This window comes from Phyllobates terribilis, unplaced genomic scaffold, assembly GCF_046119375.1.
Source record: "Phyllobates terribilis strain yellow unplaced genomic scaffold, ASM4611937v1 Scaffold_3__8_contigs__length_932513732, whole genome shotgun sequence".
Classification (NCBI taxonomy): Eukaryota; Metazoa; Chordata; class Amphibia; order Anura; family Dendrobatidae; genus Phyllobates; species Phyllobates terribilis.
The window spans coordinates 77,111,908-77,124,360 of record NW_027362763.1 but is presented as its reverse complement, the minus strand read 5'-3'; the positions used below and the strand labels follow the sequence as shown (position 1 = coordinate 77,124,360).

General features: G+C 45.4%; 1 protein-coding gene across 3 annotated transcripts in view; it reads left to right on the top strand.

Annotated features, from left to right (window-relative positions):
* The window catches only part of PKHD1 (PKHD1 ciliary IPT domain containing fibrocystin/polyductin), a 1,008,258-nt gene that overhangs the window by 392,231 nt on the left and 603,574 nt on the right, over positions 1-12,453 (top strand). For all 3 annotated transcript variants that reach the window (XM_073674041.1, XM_073674039.1, XM_073674040.1), the window contains one exon: positions 9,727-9,939. In XM_073674041.1, coding sequence (XP_073530142.1) covers positions 9,727-9,939 — 213 coding nt within the window. The remainder of the gene's footprint in view (positions 1-9,726; positions 9,940-12,453) is intronic.

Genomic DNA, 12,453 nt, shown 5'->3' with positions numbered 1-12,453 from the left:
GAAGAGGTTATTGGAAGCTGAATTCGTCACTCCTTGAGGAAGAAGCTGTAAGACGGTCTTTTGAGGAATTCTTTCAGAGCCAGGTACCATTGCTGGGCCTAAGTAACACTAAGTCAGAGTGGTGGGAGATGTTCAAACATCGGGTGGCGAGATTCTTCCAGCAGCTCTCGAACCTCAGAAGCCTGAACAGGGATCACCTGTATCAGAGCCTGAGGAGGAAACTCGAGCATCTTGTCTCGACTGGAGGTGGCCGCGAGGAGATCTCCAGAGTGAAGTCCTTGCTGAAGAGGTGTCAGTACGATAGGCACGCATCTTTGGTTTTCGAGAGGGACTACGGGAAGTACTGCTCACCCGACCCTTACAGAAACTGTAAGATGTCAGTGAATAGTAAGATAGTGACGGGGCTGGTGGACAGTACGGGGTCCCTGAGAAGGTCCAGATCAGGGATCTTGGAGGTCGTCAGTTCCTACTACTCGCACCTCTTGGGAAGGAGGGAGCTTGATCGTGACGGGATGTCGGCTTTCCTGACTGAATCTGTTCCTGAGCCAGGGGCTGACCTCTCGCTGGGCGATTTGGTAGAAGCGATCAAAGAAGAGGAAGTGAGACCGGCGATCGATGGGCTTAGGCCAGAAAAGTCGCCAGGTCCGGATGGCTTAACATTCGAGTTCTTTAGGACCTTTAGGGACTCTTTGGTCCCCCTCTTGACTCAGGTGTTTAACGAGTGTCTCTCCTCGGGCACTCTGCCGAGATCGTTAAGGAGGTCAGCTTTGATCATTTTGTCAAAGGGTAAGGATCCGTCACGCATTGAGAACTGGCGTCCCATAGCACTTCTCAATGTGGACAGGAAGATTTTGGCTAAGATACTTTTCAACAGGCTGGTGAAGTTTGCACCCCGGCTCCTTTCGGAGGTTCAGCACTGTTGCGTTCCTGGCCGTAGCACTTTTAGTGCTGTTCTAGGAGTCCAAGAGGCCATGGAGCAAGGCAGGGCGGGCCTCTGGAAGGGGTTCTTGCTGACCCTGGATCAGGCAAAAGCCTTTGATCAGGTTAACCACGAGTACCTCTGCTCCACCCTTTTGAGGTATGGTCTGCCTGGAGGGTTTGTGGACTGGCTTAAGACCTTATATGCAGGGGCTGAGACTTTCCCTCTGGTGAATGGGTGGATTGGACGACCTTTCGGGGTAGGATCCGGTGTCCGTCAGGGCTGTCCTCTTAGCCCTTTGCTTTACGCGTTTGCAATCGATCCCTTCCTCAGAAGGATCGATTGTGGACCGTTGGCGGGGGTGCGGATGGGCGGGGCGGCGCCGGAGGCTATCCTGAGGGTGGTGGCCTACGCGGACGATGTCACCGTCTTTGTTTCTTCGCAAGGGGAGGCAGCGGCGGTGATGTCAGAAGTGGAGCGCTACTCGGAGGCATCCGGGTCTAAGGTCAACCAGGATAAGTGTGAGAGTCTCTGGCTGGGAGGCGGAGATCCCGGGTTTGATCTTCCGGACACCCTCCCCGAACCCCAAGAACATGCCAAAGTCCTGGGCATCGAATTCAGCCAGGGTGATTACCCCACGAAAAACTGGGAAGGCAGAATCAAAGGTGTCGCCCAAAGAGTGGACCAATGGAGGGGTTGGTCTTTGACCCTGAGGGAAAGGGTTGGCCTGTGCAAAGCTTTCCTGCTCCCCTTGCTAATCTACCTGGGCAGCGTCTGTGTCTTGCCAGAGCCTCTCTGGACACGGGTCTACAGTCTGTTCTTCCAGATGTTATGGGGGAACAGACTGAACCTAGTCAAGCGGGAGGTCACTTACCGCACGAGGAGACTAGGGGGTTTGAATATGGTGAACCCCGTGGTGTTCCTAGTGAACACCTTCTTGACAGTGAACGTGGCAAACCTCTGGAAAGAGAGGGCTCCTCCGTGGGTATTCTCCTGCAAGGGATGGTTTCAGCCTTTCTTCCAGGAATGGGAGACAGGGGGAAGATTGATACGTTACCCCGGTTCTGAAAATGATCCGCCGGTGGGGTCTGGGAATGTGGGAGGTGAGGTCCCTCCCGAGGAAACTCCTCGATATGAGGGTCTTGCTTTCTCATTTTCAGAGTCCATTGGCCCTCAAAGACTGCCCAAGTCGGGATCTGGAGGTTGGGTTGAGTTTGTTAAATTCTAGCAGGATCCCCAAGAAGTACTGGGACTTGACTTGGCGCTGCTTCCATGGTAAGCTGTATGTGAGGGACAATTTGAAGTACAGGAGCTCCGAGGACAGGAATTGAGGCTTGTGCTAACGTGCTGGAAAGCATGGAGCACTTCCTGCTTCATTGTCCCTTTAATACAGAGGTGTACAACAGGGTGGGGGCTTCCATTGGCTGGCCGCGGCTGGCTACTCTGTCCTACGCCGGGTGGGCCTATGGAGCGTTCGGAGACCTTGGGAGAAGGGACCGAGACACTTTATTCATAGCCAGCGCAGTGGTCAGGTATTTCACGTGGAACGCACGAGTTTTAGTCTCGACGCAGAGTAAAATCCTCCATGTAGATGAAGTCTGTAGGAACATCCTAGGTGACCTGGTGAAGGTACGTTCTCTGGAGTATGAAAGACTGGGAACCCGGAGGGCGGCCCGTCTCTGGAGGGGCTTTTCCTTCAGGGTGCCTTAGTCCGGTAGTACTCCTATATCCTGGTGGTGGGCTGATGTCTTTCCACCCTAGATTTTTGTTTTGTATTTCTGTCTCCTGAATAGAAGGTTTGCCGGCATCGAACTTGAGCCTTGGATGGTGAGTGTGTAGGTTGTGTTCTGTATATATTGTATATAATGTATAATAGGGGGTTTTAGTTAGGTTGGGTGGGGGATTTGGGGGGGTTCTTCATCAGCGGTGATAAGAGGACTGATCTGGCCTCGTCCAGGCACCGCCTGGGGAAAAACTTTGGGGCCTGATCCTAGCTCTGAGTAATCCTGAACTTTGTGGCCAGAGCTGGATCAGGGGTGGCGGGATAGTTAGAGTAGGTGTGTGTTTTATATATATATATATATTAAAAATATAAAAAAATATATTAAAAAAAAAAAAGGTTTTTGTTCATATCACTATTGTATATATTGTTATTTTTGGTTTTCTGTGGTGTGAATGAGGTGCGGTAAGGGTGTGACTAAGGTCAGGCAGTGGGACCAGTAGGTTAGTGTTAGTGTCCGGTTGTATATACGTTATATTAGGTTTAGTGTTTTATTGTATATAATCTTGTATATAGGACGGTGTTTTATGTGTATATAGGACGGTGTGAGCGTTGTGTGGGATTGTATATAGTAGTGTGAATGAAGCTGGGCCGGGGGTTTTATAGGTTTTATAATATTTATTTCCCGTATATGTCTATATTCCTGGGGTGATTTATTTTGTTTCTATTTTCTGTGATTTGTCGTCTTGTTTTGTTCTTATGTTTGGTGTCCTGTAATGTATTATTGTTCTGTCATGTACTGTACTTATTCTATAAATAAAAAAAAGACCTGCAGTGTATATATACAGGACAGGAGAAGTGGTACTGTGCAGTGTATATATACAGGACAGGAGAAGTGGTACTGTGCAGTGTATATATATAGAACAGGTGAGGTGGTACTGTGCAGTGTATATATACAGGACAGGAGGAGTGGTACTGTGCAGTGTATATATACAGGACAGAAGAAGTGGTACTGTGCAGTGTATATATACAGGACTGGAGAAGTGGTACTGTGCAGTGTATATATACAGGGCAGGAGAAGTGGTACTGTGCAGTGTATATATACAGGACAGGAGAAGTGGTACTGTGCAGTGTATATATACAGGACAGAAGAAGTGGTACTGTGCAGTGTATATATACAGGACTGGAGAAGTGGTACTGTGCAGTGTATATATACAGGACAGGAGGAGTGGTGCTGTGCAGTGTATATAAACAGGACAGGAGGAGTGGTACTGTGCAGTGTATATATACAGGACAGGAGAAGTGGTACTATGCAGTGTATATATACAGGACAGGAGAAGTGGTACTGTGCAGTGTATATATACAGGACCGGAGAAGTGGTACTGTGCAGTGTATATATAAAGGACAGGAGGAGTGGTACTGTGCAGTGTATATATATAGAACAGGTGAGGTGGTACTGTGCAGTGTATATATACAGGACAGGCGGAGTGGTACTGTGCAGTGTATATATACAGGACAGGAGAAGTGGTACTGTGCAGTGTATATATAAAGGACAGGAGGAGTGGTACTGTGCAGTGTATATATATAGAACAGGTGAGGTGGTACTGTGCAGTGTATATATACAGGACAGGAGGAGTGGTACTGTGCAGTGTATATATATACAGGACAGAAGAAGTGGTACTGTGCAGTGTATATATACAGGACTGGAGAAGTGGTACTGTGCAGTGTATATATACAGGACAGGAGAAGTGGTACTGTGCAGTGTATATATATAGAACAGGTGAGGTGGTACTGTGCAGTGTATATATACAGGACAGGAGGAGTGGTACTGTGCAGTGTATATATACAGGACAGGAGAAGTGGTACTGTGCAGTGTATATATAAAGGACAGGAGGAGTGGTACTGTGCAGTGTATATATATAGAACAGGTGAGGTGTTACTGTGCAGTGTATATATACAGGACAGGAGGAGTGGTACTGTGCAGTGTATATATACAGGACAGAAGAAGTGGTACTGTGCAGTGTATATATACAGGACTGGAGAAGTGGTACTGTGCAGTGTATATATACAGGACAGGAGAAGTGGTACTGTGCAGTGTATATATACAGGACAGAGGAAGTGGTACTGTGCAGTGTATATATACAGGACTGGAGAAGTGGTACTGTGCAGTGTATATATACAGGACAGGAGGAGTGGTGCTGTGCAGTGTATATAAACAGGACAGGAGGAGTGGTACTGTGCAGTGTATATATACAGGAAAGGAGAAGTGGTACTATGCAGTGTATATATACAGGACAGGAGAAGTGGTACTGTGCAGTGTATATATACAGGACCGGAGAAGTGGTACTATGTAGTATATATATACAGGATAGGAGAAGTGGTACTATGCAGTGTATATATACAGGACAGGAGAAGTGGTACTATGCAGTGTATATATACAGGACAGGAGAAGTGGTACTGTGCCGTGTATATATACAGGACAGGAGAAGTGGTACTGTGCTGTGTGTATACTGTATACAGGACAGGAGAAGTGTTACTGTGCAGTGTATATATACAGGACAGGAGAAGTGGTACTGTGCAATGTATATATACTGGACAGGAGAAGTGGTACTGTGCAGTGTACATATATACAGGACAAAAGATACTTATATATATATATATATTATACTAGATATATTCTTGTATATAGGGGCAGTATTATAGTAGTTATATTCTTGTTCATAGGAGCAGTATTATAGTAGTTATATTCTTGCACATAGGAGCAGTATTATAGTAGTTATATTCTTGCACTTAGGAGCAGTATTATAGTAGTTATATTTGTGTACATAGGAGCAGTATTATAGTAGCTATATTCTTGTACATAGGGGGTAGTATTATAGTAGTTATATTCTTGTACATAGGGAGCAGTATTATAATAGTTATATTCTTGTATATAGGGGCAGTATTATAGTAGTTATATTCTTGTACATAGGGGCAGTATTATAGTAGTTATATTCTTGTACATAGGGGCAGTAATATAGTAGTTATATTCTTGTACATAGGGGGCAGTATTATCGTAGTTATATACTTGTATATAGGGGCAATTTTTATTAAAAAAAAAAAACAAATACAAAAAATTAACAAAATTCCTGCAGTAATACAAAACTAGATTCACTTGAATTGTACATACATTCGTTACATATCTAGATTATACATATAAAGTCAATATAAAGAGCCCACACCTGTGGTTGGAAAAATGAAAAATAAACACTTTGTAAAAAAAAGGAAACCATCATATTTCAGCACAGTTACACATCCTTCCATAACTTTACACTTTTCTGACTCCTCCTAATTTCTCATGATTTTATCTGGGTTCAGACATTATCTGGTTGACAGTTCATAGATCTGAGTCGGAGTCATCCTGTCCACCACCGGTCTCCATACCAGTCTCTACCTGAGTGCCCACAGGTAAGGGCTTCCGCTTTGGTGGGGGACAGTCCTCTACATCCCTATCACACTCTGCGTCTATTTTTTTAAATTCATCTTCAAAATCCCCGTTAGACAGAACATCTAACCTATTAGACACGACCATTACTCCTGCAGAGCTCTGGACCTTCTTGCTGGCACTCTGGCCAGTGTCATGCTCCTCCTCAGGTTTACCGGAGGTCTTGTCCTTTTTCTTCCTTTTACTCTGATTATTGCTATTTCCTTCAGATACAGATAGTAATACTGAAGTAGCGCCTTCCTGTGACTGCTGCTCCTGAGGGACGACCTCCATGCTCCCCTGTGCCCCCTCTGAGCACTGCTGCTCTGGTGGTACCTGAGTGGACCCCTGGTGGACCTCTGACAATAAAGCCTCCTCCTTCAGAACCTCTGCCCCCGCCACCAAATCCTCATCAGGGAAGTCCTTACTGATGTTGTGCCAAGCGTCTGGACAGTCCCGGTGAGGGTGGCCGATCTTACCACAGAGGTTGCACCTGATGTTCTGACAGTCTGCAGCTACATGGCCGACTTCCCCGCACAGGCTGCACTTCACCACTGTACAGGTATTCGCCAGGTGACCCGCCTTGCCACATTTGAAGCACTTTCTGGGCTGGCCGGGATAGAAACATACACCCTTCTCCCTCCCAATAAAGAAGGAGTTGGGTAAGTGGGCAGTGATGTTATTACACTGGCGCAGCTTCACCAGGACCTTCCACCCACCCGTCCAGATACCATCGTTATCTCTGCTTCTGGTGAGGTCAGAGACGAGGTCACAATGTCACCGGAGCCACACCACAATGTCCTGCGGGGGAACAGACTCATTCCAGAAGATGACATTAACCGTAATCGTATCTGGCTTAGAGATAGGAATAAAACTGAACTTACTCCAGCCCTCAGCGTCTCTGAACTTGGGGAAATTGGCCCAGAAACTGTCCAGATCAGACATGAGCTTAAAGCTGACAGCATAGCCCTGCCTGTCTGGTAGATTAATTACCGCCCAGATGTTAACTGGCGCAAACTCCATCTGGTGGCACAGGAGCTCCCTGACCACAAACCTCCTGTCGGGCCGATACTCCTTGGCACCTCTATGCCTGAAACGCAAGACGTTCCTCCGTTTAAATGCCTGGCAGGTATAATTAGCGCCAGAGGTAAAGGACGGAGCACCACGGCTCCAGACATTACTGGGGGGAACTTGCGGGGTCACACTGGGCTGACTGACAGGGTGAGGGTCTGCTGCAGGGGGACCTTGTGTGCTTGGAATTAAAGGAGGAAAATCACAGACATTATCATGCACATTATTATCATGAACATCAATGTCATTATCAGACTGTGCCATGTCCACCACAGATTCTGTGCACCCTCCAGCCCCCGACCCCACAGACACAGTATGATTATCCCCAGCATGAGAGCCCTGCTGGGCACCATCAGAAACTAATGACACATGTCCACTATCCAGCTGTTGTGCTGGGCATCCTGGGACTTGTGGTACCACCGTTGTACCCTGCACTCCATGCTCCTGCTTGGGATCTGCTGCAGGCTGTTGCGGCTCCTGGTGCAGTCCCTTTTGGAACAAGAAGCTTGCGGGTTGCAGCACTGGCCGCACCTGCTTCTGGGGCCCACCTGGGACAATGTCTGACTGCGAATCAGCAGAGTACGGCACATTGAACCTAAACGGTTCCTGGTTCCTGTAAACCTCTGCCAGGGGCCCCATCCTCTCAAAGACACAGTCTATGTCCTTTACCACATTTGCCAGCTCTACCCCCATTGAGTTCAGCCTCCGGTCATACACGGTGTGATCCCTGGAATCCTCAGCCTTTACTTTCTATACACAGTCTATTGATACCTGTATTAGCTGCTTCTGCTGCTGTAACACACGGAACCTCTCCACCAGTCCTGGGATGTCCTCTGCAACCTGCAGCCCTGGTGCACATGGAGTCTCTTGGGATCCAGCCTTCAGCGGGGTCTCTGGTTGCTTGGACCTAGATGTCTCCTTGGGTTTTACCACCGCTGGTTTCATGGCTCCAGGCTCCACAGCACTATTACTGCTGCCACCTGACTGCGACCTCGTGCGTCCAGAGCCCGCCATGCTGGTCACCACGTGCTTCTGCTGCAGGTTCTCCTGGAGGGTCTGTCTCTCCAGAGATGTCCTCCTCTGCCGGCTTGGAGTGAGCTGCACACCTGAGGCCGGTGATGGGATCTGCCTCACCTCCTGGCCAACAAGCTGCTTTCCTCCATTCAGCTTCCCAGCAGTAGATTCCTTCTGGATCTTTCCTAATTGCACTTCACTCTGCTTGCCTTGGCTGGCCGACTGCTTTACTGTGACCTTCTTACATACGACCACGGCTTTTCCTTCTTCCTTTACTTTACTCACTTTCACAACTTCATCTTTCTTGTTGCTTCTGCTGTTACTTCCATTAGGAGCTCTCTTCTCCTCAGAAGTCACTTTGGGATTTGCATCCATATTAGAAAGAGCTTGGGAGTTTCCTCCCAGTGTAGGCCTGGAAGCCTGGGCCTTGCCTGGAGAGCTTACCCGCCCAGGGAGGCCCCTCCCCGGGCTTGCTCCAGACATCAGGAGAACCACTGACACGTCCTCACAGCTAGGAGGCAGTATTATAGTAGTTATATTCTTGTACATAGGGGGCAGTATTATAGTAGTTATATTCTTGTACATAGGGGCAGTATTATAGTAGTTATATTCTTGTACATAGGAGTAGTATTATAGTAGTTATATTCTTGTACATAGGGGGCAGTATTATAGTAGTTATATTCTTGTACATAGGAGCAGTATTATAGTAGTTATATTCTTGTACATAGGGGCAGTATTATAGTAGTTATATTCTTGTACATAGGAGCAGTATTATAGTAGTTATATTCTTGTACATAGGGGGCAGTATTATAGTAGTTATATTCTTGTACATAGGGGCAGTATAATGGTAGTTATATTCTTGTACATAGGAGCAGTATTATAGTAGTTATATTCTTGTACATAGGGGCAGTATTACAGTAGTTATATTCTTGCACATAGGGGCAGTTTTATAATAGTTCTATTTCTGTACATAGAGGCAGTATTATAGTAGTTATATTCTTGTACATAGGGGCAGTATTACAGTAGTTATATTCTTGCACATAGGGGCAGTTTTATAATAGTTCTATTTCTGTACATAGAGGCAGTATTATAGTAGTTATATTCTTGTACATAGGGGCAGTATTACAGTAGTTATATTCTTGCACATAGGGGCAGTTTTATAATAGTTCTATTTCTGTACATAGGGAGCAAGAATATTGTAGTTGTCTCAGTGTGCTTATAAAACAGTATGGTTTTGTACATAAAGAAAAACATTGTTTTAAGGCAATTATTATTCACAATTCAAACAAATAGTATTTTCATTAATTTACAGCTATTCTTATTCAGAATATAAAAATGTAATTTAGTTGAAATCTGAGTTCATTAAAGTCTCGTTATTATTGCTGATAATAATCCCTTGTGATTGTTTAACAATTCTAGTTCACTGTAACATCAGTATATTCCTCTTCACCAAGTGAGACAGAAGTGCATGAAATCGTAAATTGTTCACCATGTTCTGTTAATTATTCATTTTTTTTTTCATGATTTTTATTTTTCTAGGTGGTAAAATAATATTCATAGGATCAGGATTCGTTCATCTCCGAGCTCATTATATACTGATCTCAGATGGTGGAGAGCTTCAAGTAGGTACAAAATCTCAACCATTTAAAGGAAGCGCCAACATCACGCTGTACGGTAGTTCATACTCTGCTCCGTTCCATCCATATGGTGTAAAGTTCCTGAGTGTCCGGAATGCATCTATCTCTATACACGGTAAGTCGGTAAAGTCTACATTTCTTATTTCTTTTCATCTTCAGAGTAATTTGCTCTTTTTATAGTTTGTGTTCTTATCTTTTTTTTGGGATGAGGTCTTGAAATATCACAGTTTATACACTACCCTCATGAGCGGAAGCTATAGGCTGATGCTTCATTTTGTTTGGCAGTTTTGAGCTTTGTTGTGTAGACTGGGACATGAAGAGCAGAGTTATCAGTAGTGTTGAGCGAGCACTAAAATGCTCGGGTGCTCGAAGCTCGGGCCGAGCTCGCCGTGATACTTGGGTGCTCGACCAGAGCAACGAGCCCAATGTTAGTCTATGGGAGACTCGAGCATTTTTGCGGCGGCACCCCCAGCAGTCTGTAGAAAGCCTAAAAAGAGCCCAAAACGATAGTGACAGTGCTCAAATGACATGGGGACAGCATGGGGATCGCCCCAGGAAGCATTTCTGACCCCCAGGTCACTGCTGTCAACAACGTGGTCAGAGGTATTAATACGCTTTTACAGGCTCAAAATAAAACGTTCAAAAACGAAAGTGAAACTGCTTTCCTGTGAAATATGTTAAGGATAGTGTTGAGCGATACCTTCCGATATCAAGAAATATCGTATCGGATTGGATCGGACCGATACCCAAAAAGTATCGTATATCGCCGATTCCGATACCGGAAACCAATGCAAGTCAATGGGACACAAATATCGGCATGAAAATAAACCCTTTCTTTCCTTGTAGGTTAATTCTACATGAAGGAAAACAACTAAGAATAATGTAGAATGTATTACGCGAAAAGCCGGCAATTCAGCAGCGGCATACACCGGTACCCGACAATTTACAACAGAAAGAATAGAGCTTCACACATAGATTAGATAGATAGAAACATGTCAGTCACATATATAAGAAGTACAGTGACAGTGTTGCTTACTGTACTTGTCATTTAGTGTAAAGGATTTCTTTAAAAATATAATAGTGTTTTCATGCACCGTCTCTTTAAGAAAGCCGGCCGGCAATTCAGCATCTGTACCCGACAATTTTGAATAGAAGGAATAGAGAATCACACATAGATTAGATAGATAGAAACATGTCAGTCACATATATATGAAGTACAGTGATAGTGTTGATTACTGTACTTGTCATTTAGTGTTAAAATAAAGGATTTATTAAAAAAAAAATTGGCGTGGGGTTCCCCTTAATTTTAGTCTCTAGCGGAGGTTAAGCAGACAGCTGGGGCAGATGTTTGAAGCCTGGGAAGGGGGTAATACCCACGGAGCTTCCCAGGCTACTAATATCAGCCCCCAGCTGAATACCTAGCCTTTACTAGCTATTAAAATGGGGGACCCCCTCAAAAAAATGACGTGGGGTCCCCCCTAATTTAATAGGTAGCAAAGGCTAGGCAGACAGCTGGGGGTTGATATTAATAGCCCAGGAAGGGTGCCATGAATATTGGCCCCCTCCCAGGCTAGAAACACCAGCCGTCAGCCGCCCCAGAAATGGCGCATTCATAGGATGCGCCAATTCTGGCACTTAGCCTCGCTCTTCGCACTGCCCTGTAGCGGTGGCAGGGGGTAATAGGGCTGGGGTTGATGTCAGCTTATAATGCCAGCTGACATCAAGCCCAGGTTAGTAATGGAGAGGCGTCTATAAGACACCCCCATTACTAACCCCATAGTCAAAGTTAAAAAAAAACACAAACACCCAGAATAAAGTCCTTTAATTGAAATAAACACACAATTCTTTATTGTTCTAAATTAAACCATACTTACCATCACGCCCATTCCAGCTGAAGCCAACGATCTCCAGCAATAAAAGAAAAATAATAAAGCAACCTCATCCTTACCTTTCCATGGTTCCCACGACAGCTTCAGCTCTGCTACATCGAGATGACTGGCTGTGTGTTTATTTCAATTAAAGGACTTTTTTCTGGGTGTTGTTTTTTTTTTAAATACTTTACTAGAAATTCATGGTGGTCATGTCTAATATTGGCGTGACCCCATGAATTTCGGGCTTAGGGCCAGCTGATAATGCCAAGCTGGCCCTAACCCCTTTATTACCCAGTGAGCCACCGCACCAGGGCCCTGGATGAGCTGGGTACAGCGCCAGAAGATGTATTTGTGTCCAGCCAGGTACAGCAGGCAGGAACGGGCTGCCCCCAACCACCAGCTGCCTATTTGTACCTGGCCGGACACAACAATATAGGGAAGCCCTTTTTTTCTTTATTATTTCATGAATTTCATGAAATAATTTAAAAAAAAAATACGTGGGGCTTCGCCCTATTTTTGTGTCCAGCCAGGTACAACTAGGCAGCTGGGGGCTGGAATCTGCAGCGCAGGGAGGCCCAAGCTATCTGCCCCCCCCCCGGTGCAAATTGCAGTCCGCAGCCGCCCCGGAAAATGGCGCGTTCATAGAAGCTGGATGCTGTACCTGGCTGGCATACAAAAATATGGCAAAGCCCACGTCAAAATTTTTGGGAAAAATTAATTAAAAAATAAATAATAATTTAGGGACTGCATCTTTATTA